General features: G+C 34.6%; 1 protein-coding gene across 1 annotated transcript in view; it reads left to right on the top strand.

Annotated features, from left to right (window-relative positions):
• LOC306881453 (cadherin-12-like) overlaps window positions 1-19,605 on the top strand; it is a gene marked incomplete at both ends in the record, with an annotated part of 39,618 nt that overhangs the window by 18,097 nt on the left and 1,916 nt on the right. The window contains 5 exons of the mRNA XM_079435561.1: window positions 6,051-6,304; window positions 11,741-11,877; window positions 12,457-12,578; window positions 14,293-14,407; window positions 18,799-19,050. Coding sequence (XP_079291687.1) covers window positions 6,051-6,304; window positions 11,741-11,877; window positions 12,457-12,578; window positions 14,293-14,407; window positions 18,799-19,050 — 880 coding nt within the window. The remainder of the gene's footprint in view (window positions 1-6,050; window positions 6,305-11,740; window positions 11,878-12,456; window positions 12,579-14,292; window positions 14,408-18,798; window positions 19,051-19,605) is intronic.

The following is a 19,605-nucleotide window of genomic DNA, read 5'->3' as shown; positions in this document are numbered from 1 at the left end:
ATGCATTATACCCTTTAATAACCCTCATTATGCATCATACATAAAGGCTTTAAAGTGTTACCATATTATCAATGATGAAAACAACTGAAAACAGTTGAAAACACTTTTTAGGATTATTTGCTGAATAGAAAGAATATAAATCAGCCTTTATTGGAAATAGCAATATTTTGTAACATTATAAATGTCTTTACTTTCACTGATCAATTTAATGTGCCCTTGCTAAATTAAATTATTTAATTCCTTTACACAATTGTATAATCACCAAACCTTTAAACTGTAGTGTACATTTATTTATTATTTACATTTTATAATTGTAATATTAATTTATTTTTTACACGTAGCATTACATAGACATTTTGCATTAAAGGAATGGTCGCTCCAAACTCCGATTTTCTTTCTTCTGTTGTTTTGATGTGTCATATATAAATATATATGCACATGAATGAGAGATTATTACACTGTGAATAAAATAAAATAAATCTACCTATTTAAACTTTAAAAATCGTCTGTGCAAGTCGAAACAAATGATATCAAACTGACTTAAATCTATAACTAAAATAAAAATTAAAATTGGTTAAATTAATTATCTGAAATAAAGTAATGGCAAAACATGTCGTCATGACTGATTGATCGTATCATTTTTGTGTACATTTCTTTCTTAAGCAAAAGTTAGTAAATATAGTGCAGTTCCATACAGTATGTAGCTTATTCATTATTGCACATGAAATAGGAGCTCCTTTACTGCACAGTAAGTGAATTCTTTGACAGTATTTGGATGTTTATTTAGGCAATATTTATATGCTGGCTAAGGCTGGATGACATCAGATGCAAATCACAATGCCATTTGCATCTCTTTTTCAAACACACGTGAATTCAAGGATGATAGCAATAACCCCTCGTGCTCCTTCATTCAGGGGTTTGTGTGCGTTTACCCCGGGGTGAGACATATCTTATTACTGGATGGCCATCCATAGCATCCCGAATGAATAATGCATAAAGCCATAAAAGTGTGAATGCTTAACCCACACACGCAATGGCTGCTCTTGGACCTATCAATTCATTATATGCTTTGTGGTTGTCCTTAGAACATTGTTTTCCCATTCCTGTTTTGCCAACATGTGAAATAAAGAAATGGATTGGGGGTGATGACCACTCAAGGGATTGAAAAATACATTGTTTGAGTTTCCCCAAGAAAGAGCCCAATATTTTTATATTTAGTGGACATGAATAAATGAGTGCACTCATGGCCCTCAGAGCATCTACCTCTTGATGTGATGTGACAAGTAGAAATTCCCTCAGACACCCCGTTATTTGGCCAATCACAGACTTGCTGGCTGTGCTGTAAGTGCTTAGCTGAAACAAATGCCTTGGTAAAGGCGTGCGGATGAGGCTGGAATGCTCTTGTCCTCCAGGGAGTAGAGGGGATACTCTAAACGCTAGTGTAGTCTGTAGACATATAATGCCAGTCCACTGCTGCTATTCATCTCTCTAGAGCAGATGGTACGTTCCACAAATATGGTACACTTTGGTTCCATTTTTGCCATTTAAAAAGCACTAGCACTAGAAATATTTTTATGTTAGATAACATAAGTCTAACCTTGAATGAAAAATAAGTAAATACAAATATATTAGCTATATCTATATTCTTTATTTGCTACTTCCTTAAGATTTTTTTATTGTCAACTTCAAACCAGGTCCTTACCGAGTTAAATTTGGATTAATGTGCATCTTTTAACCTATAAGGTTTTAAGTAATGTTAATGTTAGACATGTACTAATATGTAATTATACATGTGTGTGTGTGTGTGTGTGTGTGTGTGTCTGTGTTCATTCATTTCTGTGAATAATATTTCCATGTATTGCATTAAATATAACATATAAATAAGTATCATACTTGACGGCATCCAACAAATATTTATAATACAAATTTGGCGATTCAGTGTAAAATTATATTATTTATGATTACAAATTTTCATGTTCTACTAATCATAGTTAAATTTGAATTAAATAAACAGCCTTTACATATATATTTCAAACTCTTTTTGTACCCTGATTGTGGAATCTCCTCACAATTCATAATTTAAAAATTAATCAATAGTAGATCATGAAAGGCACAGTGAAAATATTTTGCCGTCCTTTATTCCCTCTTTTTTTTATTCCACAAACTGAAGCTGCACAGGACAAAGTGACATAGTCCTTACATTGCAAAATGGGTGTGCCATATCTGTTGACCCAAAAAAATCTGGAAATGGATATGTGGGATCCTCACCGTGGGGCATGGAGGAGGGTCAATGACAATGCCCCTTCTCTCTGTCCTCAATAACATACTTCCCTCTCCCTTTATTTCTCTTTGACGAGATGCTCCATCACGCCCCTGCTCTGCTACACAGGGACTTTTCTGAAACGCTGAGGCTGAACATTTGGGGTCTCGTGGCTATATAGGCTCAGTGCTGCTTTGAGCATAAAGAGGATCAACTAAGGTAATGGGTTGAAGGGATAATTGTCTCTATATTAACAAAGGATTGAAGGGTGGACTTTGCTCTTGCAACATATGGGATATCTTAATCCTCTTCATTGAAAAAAAAAGAAAATTGCACGTACAGTAGAATGAACAGTAGTTTTGAAGAATTATGTACATGCAAATGAGATGAAGAATCCGGTAATATCCAGTCATATCAGCAGCTTAATAAAAGCTGTTTTATTGTATATAAAGTGGGTTGCCTTTGCCTTAATGTACTTTATAACTTCTAAATGCCTTTATATTTCTTTGAGGAAACAAGAATTCAAAGTTGGAATGGATTTTGGATACTTCACAACTTACAGTGTAGAAGTGCAATTAAGAATTCATGAATAAATGTCAATTAGTAGGGGAATTAATTAACGTTTTGGTATGTGCACTGTATCGAATAACAAAAACACTCCATGGACTAGCATCTGATTAGCATTCTCTTTTGAGGGGAGTGTGGATAGAAACGGGCCTTTGTGTAAATTGTCAAAGGAACAGCCTCAGAAGACTCTGAAACGACTAGATAAACAGTGCCATCTAAAGGTGCCCAATGTGACTCTGTTACAGAAGCACAAAATAACAGAGACATGTTTGGACTAAAACCAATGTGTTTGTAATGTAAACCAGACTGATGGTATTCTCCCTCTAAGGTCACTTGTGAGCTAAGCTTTACTGGCTTTACACCATTAACAATGTCCAAAGGTTGAAATACAGGGGCCACTGTGTTTCAGATTGGCCAGCTGGCTCTCTGTCCTGTCATGTCTGAGGTTGTTATTCTTTCAGCATGCTAGCGCTATAGTAGACAGTGAGGCAGGCGAGTATCTCAATGCTAGCTTGATATGACAATGGCAGACATAATTGTTGTTTGCTGTCACCAGTGATAAGACCTCCTGCAGAACAGCAGTGTGGTGTAGACATAAAGCTGATGCTTTTTAAGTAGTTCTAAGGTCTTTGAAAAAATCTTGGCTGACAATGACAAGAGTAAGTTGTCTCTGTAATCGGTCTTTTTTGATGAAAGTGTCTCTTTCACCGTTGTTGAGGACTTATATTCCCTAAGCTGCTCTGGAAGACTTATGTCTATTGTTTTTGGCTTGCAACAGACTGGGACAAATTGTTTTTTTTTACACTCAGTTGAAGTCATTAACCAACCCCAGTGCAGTAAAAGTTGTTTTCTTTTCAGATCAGCACACTGCATTCTGGTGTGGAATTATTTGTGCGAGGCGTGCTGAAAATTAATAGTTCATTTTTTAAGACGAATCTAAAATCTGTTGATAAAGATGCTGAAGATTTATCAAAAAAATAAATAAACAATGTGCATCAAGAATTGCTTCTGTTGCAAATATGAATATTTTCATGAGTAAAACAAGTCTTTTTAAAGTATTTTTAACACTGTATACTTAAGTTTTTTTTGTCTTTTTTTGTTTGTTTTGTTTTGCTTTGCTTTGCTTTGATCCGTTTTGCTTAATTTTGTTTTGTTTTATTTTTTTGTTTTATGTGTTCTTGTTTTGTTTGCTTTGCTTTGCTTTGTTTTTTTTTAAATGTTATCATAGCCATTTCTGCCTTATTTAACTCCTATTTGTTGTAACCTACTGTGTTGAAGTTGATTAAGCAGTGGTAAATACAATTTGAGACTTAAATAGACTTGGTTAAAATCAATGAATGTAGATGTTAGCACAAGAAGCACATTTCTAGGTTCTAGGCCACAATCATACACAGACAATCAGGCAACTATTAGAGGAAAAACTAATCCGCAGGACATGATTTATCATTTGTGTTCTGCAGTCGCTCTTATTCTCTGAGAGAGAACAAAGCTAATTTAACTAATTTTCTTGCTCCATACTGTCATGCTTTGTTTGTCATTGCATTCCTAAGACATTAATTATAAATTATTTGAAGTCTTTCTGTCTCTGTCTATCTCTCTCTCACATACACGCACGCACACACACACACGCACACACACACACACACACACACAAACACACACACATAATATATATATATATATATATATATATATATATAATAATGTTTTTGTAACAATATATACACTACTGTTCAAAGGTTTGGGGTCAGTTTTTTTTTTTTTTTGAAAGAAATTTATATTTTCATTCTCCAAGGATGTGTTAAATTGATAAAAAGCATATTGTTAGAATAATATATTGTTAGAAATGAATTCTATTTTGAATAAATGCTGTTTTTTCACAATTTTATTCATCAAATAATCCTTAAAAAGGTATCACAGGTCTCAAAAAATACTAAGCTGCAGAAATATTCCCAATATTGATAATAAATCAGCATATTTAAATGATTTCTGAATGATCACATGACACTGAAGCCTGGAGAAATTAATGGCTGATCAAAATTCAGCGTAGCATCACGGGAAGAAATTTTATTTTAAAGTATATTTTAAATAGAAAACAGTTAATTTAAATTGTAATAATATTTCACAATATTTCCCGTGGTAACTAAGAATTGCACAAGCTTCAGTCTGGATGCAGCACTTACAAAGAACTGAGATGACCGAACAGCTGAGAAGAGATGATGCCAACCCCCCAGAAGACCTCAGATGATGCCAACCATCAGACAACATACAAATCGAACAAATTTTGCTATAAGTTTGATCGCGACATATGATCATTGCTGTTAATAGTGTTCACCTCTGTGTGATTACATGACATTAACTAACTGCTTGATTTTTTTTTTTCTATTACTAAATATAATGAAGAAACTTACATTTTCTGTAAAGCTGCTATGCAACTGTTTGCATTGTGGAAAGCATTACACAAACAAACTTGAATTGAATTGAGCAATATTACTGTTCTGTATGTATTTTTATCAAATAAATGGAGCTTTAGTGAGCATGAGAAAAAAAAAACTAAAAATCTTCCTGATCCTAAACTTATGAAGAGGTGTGTGTGTGTGTGTGTGTGTGCGTGTACACAAGTGTGTACACTTATATACATATACATATAATAATTTAATCATATTAATGTATAGTAATGCAATAGAAGATCTCTTATGTAAATTATAGTTATTTTATTTTTTAAATCATTTGTTATTACCAGTTCCAATATCAGCATGGATTAAAGTGACTTTAATGCTGTTGCTGAAGTTCTGAAATCTGCAGTCTGTTCGGTTGTGCTTCGCTGCCACAACTCTTTGCTTTTCAGGTGTGACTGTGCCAAATTCTGCCTTTTATATGGCTGAATGAGCACAGTGAGGCAAGAGCCACTGGCCAAAGCCTTTTCTCCCTGCTTTCTTCTTCTCTTCCTTTATTCTCCCTCCTGTGATTCCAGGGTTGAGTGAGTGGCAGCCTTTCCCTTCCGTTCCCCTCACTTCTGATCTCTGCATGAGCCCTCTGTTGTGGAAAGCATTTTTACTTAGATCACGAGTTTTATGACCCGAATAAAGTTGGTGGTGTTTTGTTATTCTTTGACAGTATGCAGCCACAAACAATTTGACATCACTTCCTTCCTGCTGCCACAAATGACAATAAAATAGAGTTCAGTCCTAAGACTGATGATGTCTCATTATTCATTCAACAGCGTCTGGACTACGAGACCAGAAAGGCCTACACCTTTAAAGTAGAAGCTTCAAACGCAGCTCTTGATCATCGATTCCTACATTTGGGACCTTTTAAGGACACTGCCACAGTGAAAGTGAATGTTCTGGATGTGGAGGAACCTCCTGTCTTCAGCCGGCTGTCTTATAGAATGGAGACATACGAGGACACACCAGTGGGCATCATCGTCGGAGCCGTCACAGCTGAGGACCTAGATGTAGGCAACAGTCCTGTTAGGTAAGTGAGAAGCACACAAACACACACACACACACACACACACAGAGATGTGGGTCAAATCGAAGCACACTCACTTTTCCTCGCCTTTAAATACATGTGTATATACACAACGTCCTGTGGGAACTCCTTTCAAAACCACTTTACATGAACAAGTCCAAGTATACCAGACAACATGAAACAATAACAAATCTGTGGTCCCATGGGTTTAGTCCATTTGGCAATCTTGTTCTGAGCAGAATGTGCACTGCTTTGATTCAATCCACTCTGACAAACTTCTGGTGCGGTTTTCAAGCGTGGACCTTATTTAATGTGGCACATTTGCTTTTTTTAGATCTTAATTTAAGTGCCTGAAAGTGTTAGCTACAATGTTGATGTTAAAAGCATCTGAGAGCTTGACACAAGTGCATTGTCTTTATGAAAGCATTTGTTTTAATATGAATATTTCATGGAGGTACATAAATGGAGGTGGTAGTAATTTAGAAACTCTCAGCTCTTGTTAAATATTTATCATCTCTGGATTGTCTATTTGTTATATTTAGTGTTGCATTTATAGGTTCATTTTAATTCATGTGGATTTGAATATTTTTTTCTCTTTCAGCAATGAGTGATAATTATTTTGTGTATGATATTTATTGTTACATATAGATTTATTAGTTTGCGCTTTATTTTACGTGTGTCCTTGTTACAGTGTAATTGCATTTAATTAATGAGTAATATTAATGAACTACATGTACTTACTATATGGCTAGGGTTTGAATTAGGGTTACTTGCATGTTATTATGCATAATCTATTGTTATTATAATAGTAAGTACATGTAACGTGTAGCAAGGACATCTTAAAATAAAGTGTTACCTTTTATTATATTAGTTTTTGTTACATACAAAGTACCTATTGTGGGACGGACATAAGACAAGGTGAAAGGGGCATTGCAGTATTTGTATTACTGTTCCTGTCTGTGTCTGCATATTCCAGACAAACTGATGTTTCATCTTTAAAAAAAATATTTTTTTGAAACCTGATTCATTCAGGAATGCCACTGCTGTGTTTGTTGCTCTGAGACATGGTGGTTTATTCTCCATTTACTTTTTTTGACAATTTTGAGCTGTTTTTGTTGGCAGAGCAAAAATACATAACGTTGCTGTCAATATTGTGTGTAAAATGTAAGTTACACAATATTTACTTCTTGTTTATTGAACTGTTAAATATATCATACTCTGTTTTTGTAAACTGATTTTTGAAAAGACTGTGAGCTACAAGGCTGCATTTTTTCCCAATGTGTTATTCATAATTACTTGTTTAACATCAAAATTATGGTGAAAAACTACATTATATGATTTTTCAAAATATCACCAATTAGAGAAGCGAGGCAAGCAAATCATGCCAAAAGAATGCTTTAGCTTCAGCTATACTTAATTAACTGTTAAATAAGTAATCTTGTACTTTTGCATTTTTGTGTGGTTTTCAAATACTTTTTTGCTTCAAATCAAAGTTTGTAATGATTCACCGTTTGTTTGTTTGTTTTTTATTCCTGTGGGGAAAATGAAGTGGGTAGGCACTGTTGCACTGTATTGTATTTGATATACTTCATGTCTCGTGAAATATAGTGCATTATGCACCACACATAACTGCAATGTACATACGTCGCAAAAAAAGTATATGAATCATGTGTATAAAACATTTCCAAACCTCCATTAGATCTGATTTATATATTCAGACCCCCTCCAGTCAGGTTTTCTTTATTTAAAATGTATAACTTACAAAACTTACCCAGAGGATGGAATATTTGTTGAGGGGTGATTTGACAGCAGAACGGAAGTTTGTGAAGTTCAGTGTTCAGTAGCACTTACTAAGAATCCAGTTGAGACTCTGGCTGAGGTTTTGCTTGTATAGCAGAAAACCTTGGGCAAGCAGGTAGAGAGACATGTGAGACAGAAAGGAAGGGACAGGAATGCAACCCTGGTAAAGGTCTGGTGCTACAGGGAGAAAGCAGACATCCTCTTTCTTTACCTGATCCACTAGGCTGCTTATATTAAAGAAACGGGGGTCTCTGCAGGTCACAGCAGTGGGCTGAAAAGTTGCAGACTAGTTCAAAGAGAACAAGAGTGCTCATACACATGCAGACAGGAAGCAGAAAGTGTGCAAATATTATTCTACAACATCAGCATCTAGTGACAGATTTTATGATTTTATGTATTTAATCAAATGTTTATAATTAGAGTTATTTTAATAACATATTTTAGATATATAATAATTGATATAGTATTAATACAAAAATAAAAGGACATTTTCTTCAATTTTATTTTTTGACAAAGTCTCCTCCACAATTCTCATCGTGCCAGTGGATATGGAGTCATTTTGCTAGACTTTATTTACTTAAGGGCAAAACACAGTTTTTTCATGCACCTGTCAAATTTGAGATTTTGGGCTTTTAGGTTTTTCATAAAGTATTTTTCAGACTAGTGGAAAGAAAACATCCAAAAGACACTGTTAAGTATTTCTATATCTATTTGTGTCAATAGATTTCAATTACAAAACATATTTTTAAAGGCCGTTTTCTCTCCTACATTGAGCCATATATCTCCACTTCAGTTGCACTTACACACACCAAACTTTACATCTTTATTCCTGTCTATATCCTGAAGGTTTTTACAGAGGGATTTGTTCATATATAATTTGCTTGATTATATACAACATTTTATTCCCCCCAAAATTATGAAAATTTGTTGTTTTCTGTCTGTTCTAAGTATTTTCTGAATTATGGAGTGACAAAAGGAGATACCCAAAATTCCCTCCGTAAAAACGTTTGACTCTAATATATCAATAAAATGAAATAAGAATTTTGAAACCAACTTCATCCAGTGTTTAGATTTTTGTTCTAGAAATGTATGCAAATTAGCACATATTTCATTAAATAATGCCACATTTGCATATTTAAACCTAACATTTTTGAAAGTTTGTAATATAATTTTTTTTTTGCAATTATCAATGTAATCAATCAACTAGGTAAGTAAGGTGATAGCCTTTTTTCTTTACCCTATTCACCTGCAGTGTCTCGCCTTAAATATACATTTATATCAGGTCTCTGTACTTTAGATGGCAGTCAAAAATCAAATCAGAGAGTATGTAAAGGAAATGTTACCAATTAAACCTACATAAGCTGTATGTTAAATCAATGAAAATCCAACAGAAATTAGTTTTCATTATCATCTAGTGACACAAGACTTTCAGTGCATGCTTTAGACTTTCAGCCTTTTAATGTTTCTGAACAAATCTTTTAAGAAAACAACAAAGTTCAATCACTACCCAGCAGTTATTTTTCTGTTCACTGAAGCCTCTCCCTTGTAGAAGGAGGACGTGACGTTTTTTTTGTTTGTTTTTTTGCCAAGAAATACAATGCAATGGTGCCCATCCACTTTTTCAGTGGCCTTGGTTCTGGAAATATGTTTTCTATTATTATTATTATTATTATTATTATTATTACTATTAATATTATTAATTATCCCCAAAGGAAGTCTTCATTAAAGAGTTGTAAGCCACGAAAAACAAACTAACCAGCTAATAGTTGAATCACAACATTTAAACTTTGATTTAAAGCAAGACAGGATTTGAAAATCCGACAAAAAGCAAAAGCTTTAATGAGGGAAGGTGAAATATGTGGGTTGATGCTTCAGAAAAAGCATATACCATCGACTAACAACCATGTAGTTATAATTGGAAGTTATTCTTCTGGGAAGCTGACTGTTGCACACCCTAGCCTTATAGGGTGGCCAATAATGGAGACTTATTCACAACTAAATTGAGAATTAAAGAAATAATAATACTTCTGCTTTTTTCCAGTCAGAAATTCAGTCAGAAGTAGAACAAGACCGAATGGAGCTGAACTAGATTCGAGACTCAAACACTGAATCCTTCGGGCTAGATCAGTCATGAATTAGACTCAAAACTGACTCACTCACTGGTGGCCATTTACTGGCGTAGCCTACAGGAAGGGCCATTAAACGAATGAGAGAATGAGCCTGAATGAGTCATTTGTTCTAAAAATATATATATATATATATATATACATATATATATATATATATATATATATATATATATATATAAACGATTTAAATCACTAGGAAGAATGCAAGTGTCAGGGTTCTGTCGTGTCTTTCATGTGTTCCCGCCTCATGTTTCCTTATTTGGTTTGTTTCCTGTCCTTGTTTCATGTGATTTATTAGTTCATTCTGTTCAGGTGTGTTTGTCTCATTAACACGTGTATTTAAGTTCCTGCTTGTTGAGTTTCGTGTTGTCTGGTCTACTCGTTACTCCCCGGTGTTCCTGTCTGTGTCTTGCCCTGCCTTGATGTCATCAGTAAAGACTATTATTTAAAGTTATATCCTCGTTTGCGTGTCCTTGAGCCTCCCTGCTGTGTACACCGTGACAGAAAAACTCCACTATTACCTTTCACCTTTCACTTATTGAATATCCCACGAAAGATACTTAAAGAAATGGTTTACACAAAATTAATTTACTCTCATGTCATTCTAAAGCTGTATGACTTTCTTTCTTCTATGAAACACAAAAGAAGATATTTTGAAATGTCTCAGTGTATTTTTCTATACATTGTCCTCCAAAAGTTTGGAAAACGCCCTAGAAAAAGTGGGGTTTTGGACAATATTGGCATGAATCTTTTTTAATTTGTGATAATTTTGCACTTATAAGGGACAACACAAACTATGAAAACATATTTTATACATAGAAACAGTTTATACATAGAAAAAACTTACATATTTTATTCATCAAAATATCCACCATTAGCAGCTATTACATCTCTGCATAATCTGGGCATCCGAGCTGTCAATTTATTCAAACATTGACTTTCAATTGGCAATCATTTGTGGAAGCTGCAGTATTAAGGTGTGCGGACCCAAAAATCTTTTAAAAACCTGGGCCAAGTTTAAACCAGTAACCAGGCATCACAGCTGGCAAAGGGGTATGTCTGACTTTGACATGTATATATTGCCATTATTATGTTTTATTGCTGGTCTTCAATGATAATATCAAGTTACTTTAATGTATTTGCACCAAAAAATGATAAGGATTTATGCTGATATCATCCAAAACCACACTTTGCCAGGGGTGTTTCCAAACTTTTGGAGGAACATTGGAAGTAAATAGACACCAAAACTGTTGTTGTCTTCTTTCATATGAGTAAATGATGACAGTTTTTTGTTTTTTTTTTTTGTTGTTGTTGTTGTTTTTTTGTGAACTACTGCATATTTTTTAAATAATCATGAAACTCTGAAATAAAATCTGCATTTTATATTTGAGTTCTAATTCTAATCTTTACCAAAGTAATCTAATGACATTTCTTTAATTGAACATGATATGTGTAATCTGGTTGATCAGTTTTTTGTTGTCGTTGTTGTCTTTAATAAATTGGTTTGTAGATATTCTGTTGAGTGGAGAAAGGACTCTGAAAACCACTTTGACATTGACCCTGTTGAAGGAACTCTGTCTGTCAGTGAAGCCCTGGACAGAGAGAGAAATACAGAACACAACGTCACTGTTGTAGCAACAAAAGTTAGTAAGTATGGTGGATTGTGTCTTATCCAGATGCACAGCTTAGAGAACCAAGCAGGTTGGCATACATACTTTAACTGTAGATTCAAATGGGGATATATATTTATACCAGTCCACATTTTTATAGATCACGTCTCCATCTAGTGGACAAGAATGAAAATACAGCATTGCTTCACTCATACCGGCTAAAATAAAATGTCAAAATCATAAATAAAAGCCCAATCCAGTTAAAATAAGAGATTTGTCAAAAGACCAAATAAATAAGTAAATTATTTTTCATCAAGCTGATTTGCAAATGAAAAGCCACAACTACAAAGTTTTCTTCAGATATGAATGATCCAGCCAAAATTATTTTGTATTTTTTAGCTACAATGGATACGTTATAAGGATTTATTGTAACATGAAAGCAACTTCAAAATCATCAGATCCTCAAGAGTGTTACTGGGCGTCAGTAAAACACGTCAAAGACTTTCCGAATGCTTCATTTGTCCTATTTTTTCCTTTTTCAAATATGAAATGTGTCTGACATTTTTGCAGTATTCACTGATCTGATTCATGGACAATACTTTGTTTGATCTTTCAGACAACCCCCTGCTGTCCAGCAAAGTTACTGTCACAATCAAAGTGCTGGATGTCAATGAATTTCCTCCAGAACTTGCCTTTGTATACGAGACATTTGTTTGTGAAAATGCAAAAGTAGGACAGGTAAGTGTATGTGTCCGTGTGTGTGTGTGCGTGTGTGTGAATTTGTGTTTCTGGGCTTGTTGTTGGTGCTGCAGTTAATTAATGTGAGAGAACTGTGCCTTGATCTTCTCCTTTCATGCTGAAAGAGAGCTACTCCCAGTACAACGCTGTCTATCAGTGTCTCCCCATTCAGTCTTTCATACCAGAGAGTGAAGTTCCCTTGCTTGTATGTTAGAAATGTGCAGAATAAATGACACAACAAAGCCTTTTCAGAATTCACTAAAGACAGTCAACCGATCAACACAAACCCTTGAAGATGAATGTATGAAATTTTCAAGGGGAAGCGATTATTAATCAAGTTACATGCTGTTACACAATACTAAGAAATTCCTGAAAAAATATTTCAACAAATGGTTTAAACATATGTATAATAAGTATAAAAATGAATCAATGCGAACACAAATGTAGTTTCTTTGGCATTTTACAAACTGTATTTTTTAAAACTATATGAATTTTGATTAGAAGTTCATATTTTTTATGAATTCCTCATTTGCACATCTATTCTGACTACATAGAACATTTATAGACTATTAATATCAATGTATTAATTTTTATTAATTTAGAAATGTATTAATACAGATCTACCCCTGGTTTCACAGACCAGGTTTAAGCCTAATCCTCGACTAAAATGTAAATCTGAGCTATTTCAACTGAAAGAAACTTGCACTGACTGATCTTAAAATATATCGGTGCCTTTGTTTTGTCTCAAGATGCACACCTGCAATGTTTTTTTTTTTTTTTCTAAGTACGTTCATAAAAATGACTTAAATGTCCTAATTGAACTATGGCCTAATCCTGGTTTAGTCTAAACACTGTCTGTGAAACCGGGCCAAAATGTTTAATTCGTAAAGATGGATTATTTAAATGTATCAATAATCAATGTATTAGTATTTACTAAATGTCTAATAACAACAAAAGCAAAAGATCATGATAAATATGAATACAAATGTAAAAACAAAAGTGAATATTACACACTTCAAAAAATAAAAAGAAAGAAATTGGGGGCTGGAATTTTGACTTTATGAATGATCCTTTATGCCTGACAAGAGGAAATATACATGATTAATATTAATACTAACAAATTTGTTTTAAACCTTTTCTCAGTTAAATATTCAGAAAGAGCTGCCTTTGAAAAATTTAAACACTAACCAGTAAGTCACAACAACAATGGCTCAGCCAATAGCTTTAGTTAGGGGCGGGACTACCTGTATGTCCAACCAATGACAGATTGGTTGATGATTGGTTGAAGTGTTGAACCTGTTTAAAACCAATCATTATTTTCGTGGATCTGCGTGGTTTTTCTAGTGCCTGCGAAATAAAATGTATTTGCACACATTGATAGTAAGAAAGCATATTCATAATATACTAAGGGAATGGAGTAATTTTATTTTTTTTATTTCTCTCTGCCAAGTTAAATCCTGTCATTCTCTCAGAATGCTTGACTTTGTCATCAGAGGTCTGTGGAGTTGGCAGCACGCCCGTCATAAGTTCCACCCCATGTGGTTGAGTCATAAAGGTAGTGAGCAACCTCAAACGATCCCTTTGAGGTTTGATGAGTCAAGCACGTCAGTTCTGTCAATCAAACAGACTATTGCTGTCTTTTCAACACTATAAGTGCTTTTATGAAATATGCAAGCTCTTTCTGTGGTGATTTATTCAGTTGACTGTTCTCTAGGTGATTCAGCTCATCAGCGCCACAGACAGAGACATGCCCGCAGTCGAGCACCGATTCTACTTCAAATCCCCTTCACAGACCAGGAACAGAAACTTCACAATCAGGGACTATGGAAGTAAGTTGGAAAGCTGAAGATTTTATTTTATTTTATTTATTTATTTTTAAGCACATAGCTCATAACTAAAAGGTAAAAACATGAAATTGTCAAGTAGTCTTTTTCCAAAAGTATTTTTCCAATTTATTTGTTTTTTTTTCTCCATAGGGATATAAAAATATTATTCTGTGAAGAATTCTAAGCTATAAACCAAACCAGTCAGCTCCAAGATGAATCACACCATTTCTGTTTAAGTAAAAAAGTAAATGAAATATACATTATTACACACGCTACCGTTCAAAAGTTTGGGGAATAAAGAAATGATTCTGCCAAAGATTGATGATTAGCATTAAATTGATCAAAAGTGATAGTAAATATATTTATAATATTATAAAATATTCATATTTCACATTAATACTGTACTTTTGAAATTTCAGTTTGTCCAATAATCCTAAAAAAATATATCATGGTTTCCACAAAAATGTTAAACAGCACAACTGTTTTCAGCATAGATGATAAATTTGAGTTATTATTAATTTGATTTATTTATTGCAAATGAAATGCTGCCGTAACTACAACGTTTTCCTGTAGATTCAGATGTATTCATCATATTTACTCACACAAAGTTGTTCCAAACCTGTTTATTTATTTATTTTTTCTTAACACAAAATGAGATAATTTGAAGAAGTCTTGTAGTTAATGTAATAAAATAATCTGGGTTCGAAATTAAAAAAAATAATAATTGTATTTTATTTTGAAGAAGGTTTCAAATCTTTAATGGATGTCATGAAAGAAATTTAACATTTTTAAATTTTATTTAATTTTATTCAATTTTATTTTATTTATCCCTCAAAATATCATTCAAGATTCAAGATTTTTATTCGTCACATACAAAAAAAAAATCTTGAATCATCTGTTTCATTTTCATTTTTGGGTGATTTATCCCTTGTAAAGAAATATATTCAGGTGTGGGGCAGTCGTGGCCTAATGCATAGAGAGTCAGACCCAAAAGATATTCAAGTCTATAGTCTGATATTCAAAAACATGATGAAATCACATGGAATATTCTTTTAAAGATGCACTATTTATATTCATCAGCTGTTGCTATATTGTTGTACTAAAAGTAGGTTCAAATAGTTTTTTTAGGCCATGTTATTCAGATAAACAACATATATACAGTATCTACCAGGAGAACAAACTCTAAAATACCCGAGCTAGTGCTGTGACATGAATAGTGGTCGCATCCCAGAGCAGCACATCACCGCATGATCCATTTGTACAGACGCCTACAGCCTCGTTGCCTGCTCCCAAACTCCGTCCCCAGTGTTCTCAGCACATGAATATCATCAGCTGTGATTCACAGAGACAGGGTCACTCAGGGCTGCACAGCCAAACAGGCACAAGGTGTGCTTTAATGGCTCCTACCTTGTCAAGAGAAATCCCCCAGTTGCCCAGGCGTAACAAACCCCTCATGACGGGGTCAGTCGACCTTCCAGGCGAGGACAAGCACATCTCGGCACGTTGACTTAGTGCTATGAGCGCCAAGCAAAGCCCTCACTGTCAGACCAGCATGCGCCTGCCCTACTGTGTTTTCAAGCTTGATTATGAACCAGGATGCCACCCTGTTTTTGATCAGCAAGATTTTTAATGTTTTTTAAAGAAGTCTCACCAAGCCTGCATTTATTTGATCTAAAGTACAGCAAAAACAGTAAAAGTTTTAAACATTTTTACTATTTAAAGGGGACCTATTATGCTCCTTTTTACAAGATGTTAAATAAGTCTCTGATGTCCCCAGAATGTGTATGTGAAGTTGTAGATCAAAATACCCCACAAATAATTTTTATAGCTTGTCAAAATTGCCACTTTTTGGGTATGAGCCAAAACGCGCTGTTTTTATGTGTGTCCCTTTAAATGGAAATTAACTGCTGTTCCCGGCCTCCTTTTTAGAAGAGGGCAGAGTTACAAGAGCTCAAGCTCCGGCAATACCGGTGCTGTTCTTTCAAATAAACATTCCACTAGTAGTACAAGCCTGTTAACTTTACAGAAAACGTACTCGGTTTAAAAGTCAGTCACCTGATTGTACTGTGCATAATAAATGATCGTTTATGAATTAGACAGGGAGCATGGCACAATAAAAATAATGACAGCTGGTGTCATTGTGCCTTAGCATGCTATCACAAACTTTATATGCCCTACGTGCAATTATGAGCTTGACAAATTCAAGCGGTCGACTTCACATTGATTTCACATGCAGTTTTTAACTACCACATTCCTATTCATCATTCTGGTTGCATGTGAAGGCAGCATCAGTGAAAACAGGCATAGGTACAGTTCATTTTAGTGACGTGTTTCAAAAAGCAGTTCGCAGAGACGGAGAAGACAGAGCACACCCAGTTTGTTTACTTTTTTTCACTAGGGAGGTTCCCTTTAAAATAATGTTTTCTGAATATAATTTATATAATAATTTGAATATATTTTAAAATGTGATTTTTATTCCCGTGATTTCAAAGCTGATTTTTTTGCATCATTACTCCTGTCACATGATCCTTCAGAAACCATTCCAATATTCTGATTTGCTGCTCAAAAACATTTATTATTCCTATTATGTTAAAAACAACAGATAGATTTGTTTTTTATCAATTTGAAGCATCCTTGCTAAATAAAATTATTAATTTCTATAATGTCTTAAAAAAAGTACTCCAAGCTTTTGAATGCTATATAGTGTATAATGATACAAAAGCTTTTTATTTCAGATAAGTGCTGATCTTTGGATCTTTATATTCAAAGAATCCTGAAAAAAAAGAATCCACAACATTTTAATTGGATTCAAGTCTGGACTTTGACTCAGCCATTCCAAAACATTAACTTTGTTCTTCTTTAACCATTCTTTGGTAGAATGATTTGTGTGCTTGGGGTTGTTGTCTTGCTGCATGACCCACGTTCTCTTGAGACTCTGTTCTTAAACAGATGTCCTGATGTTTTCCTTTAGAATTTGCTGGTTTAATTCAGAATTCATTGTTCCATCAATGATGGCAGGCTGTCCTGGCCAAGATGGAGCAAAACAGGCCCAAGTCATGATACTACCACCACCATGTTTCACAAATGGGATAAGATTCTTAAGCAGGAATGCTGTGTGTTCTTTTCTTCGAACATAATTCTCATTTAAACCAATAAGTTATTTTTGGTTTATTAAGCTATTTTGGTTTCATCCATCCATTAAACCTTTCTCCAATAGTCCTCTGGCTAATCCACATGATCTTTAGCAAGCAATTTTCTTTTTGGAGAATAGTAGCTTTCTTCTTGCAACTCTGCCATGGACACCAGAGTTGATGTTGCTTGTCAGGCTAGAAAAGGTTACAACACCATCTCTAAAGAGTTTGGACTCCACTAATCCACAGTCAGACAGATTGTGTACAAATGGAGGAAATTCAAGACCACTGTTACCCTCCCGAGAAGTGGTCAACCAACAAAGATCACTCCAAAGCAGAACGTGTAATAGTCTGCGAGGTTGCAAAAGTTCCCAGGGTAACTTCTAAGCAACTAGACGCCTTTCTCACATTGACTAATGTTACTGTTCATGAGCCCATCATCAGGAGAACACTGAGCAAGTATAGAAAAGGTATAGAAGTATAGAAAAGGTATAGAAAAATATGTATATATATATATATATATATATATATATATGTGTGTATATATATATATATATATATATATATATATATGTATATATGTGTGTTCCAAGACCTGAAATGGGTGTGTCAGACAAATGAGATATTAACAATGTACACTTAGTGCTGGGAAAATCCCCCTGGAACGACCTGGGGTTAAGTACCTTACTAAAACAGAAACTTGCAGAACACACTGGCAATGTTTTAGCCTAAAGCTTTATCTACAAGGCCACACTATCATCTAACCAATACAATTTTTCAGTAAGGTTTACATTAAATCTGTAGTTAACACTGCAGATGATAGCTGGAAGAAACATACTTATTGAGATTAAAACACTCCTCAACAGCCTGAAGTGTTGTGCATCCTAGTTTTGTTTGGACTCCAGCTGTGTCAGAGACTCTTCTCAGAAAGGTATATCATACTTTTCCCAGGAGTACCTCATGTTAGCTTGTTATCCCCTTAACCAGAACCACTTTTTTCTGTACTTATTTCCACTTCAAAGGGATCCATTTTTCTTCTTAATTCTGGAATCAGGCCAGTCCCTGTACTGCATAAGTGGCTCGTGAATTCGTAACATTCTGTCGTGGAGAAATGTTGGAATGTCAGGTTATGATCCCTGAAAGCATGACTGTGATTGTTACTGATTATCTCCAGATGCAAATGTATCAAGTACAATCATGTGTGGCCTACACTAAATCTGCATTATAGACAGTCTCATGATGGTCTCATGGGCTCGATTTCAGACAACACAGCTGGAGTGATAACCAGGCGAGGGGGGTTTCGGAGACTGGAGCAAAGCATGTACCTGGTGCCGGTCGTTGTGGAGGACGGCGGGTATCCGATCCAAAGCAGCACGGGGACAGTGTCGGTGCGGGTGTGTACCTGTGACACAGACAGCACCCTCCTTTCCTGCAATGCGGAAGCCGTCTTCTTTCCCATGGGACTCAGCACTGGAGCTCTAATGGCCATTCTGCTCTGCATTGTCATTCTGCTGGGTGAGTTAGACACATTTGCGTCCAACAGAATACTGGCAAGACAAAGAAATATGCATTTTATTCATTTAATGTGATAAATAGAGAAGATACAAGAAAAAAGCAAGGGTTGTGTTTGTGTGGTCAAGTTGTTTTTATTTGTCATTTGATTTGGCCCAAGGCTCTGATAGCAGGACGCTAACATTACCGACAATAGTGCCAACCAAATAATAGAAGTATTTCTTTAACTTCTGGGAGTCTATGTCCCAGACGTTTATTTACTATTCAAAACTTTGAAAGAGTCTTATGCTCAAACAGACTGAATTTATTTGATCAAAAATACAGTAAAAACAGTAATTCTGTAAGATATAATTACATTTTGAAATAAGTTTTCTATTTGAATATATTTTAAAATGTAATTTAGTCTTGAAGGCAACTCTATTCTTCAGTGTCACATAATCTTACAGAAATCGTTAATATGCTGATTTGATTCTCAATATTGTTTTTACATTATTTGAATTAGAAGTCTATTGTAACAGAATCAATGTTTTAATGGAAACTTTCAATCAGTTTAATACA

Source organism: Barbus barbus (assembly GCF_936440315.1).
Source record: "Barbus barbus genome assembly, chromosome: 15".
Classification (NCBI taxonomy): Eukaryota; Metazoa; Chordata; class Actinopteri; order Cypriniformes; family Cyprinidae; genus Barbus; species Barbus barbus.
The sequence above is the reverse complement of the archived record's forward strand: the minus strand, read 5'-3'. Positions and strand labels throughout refer to the sequence as shown.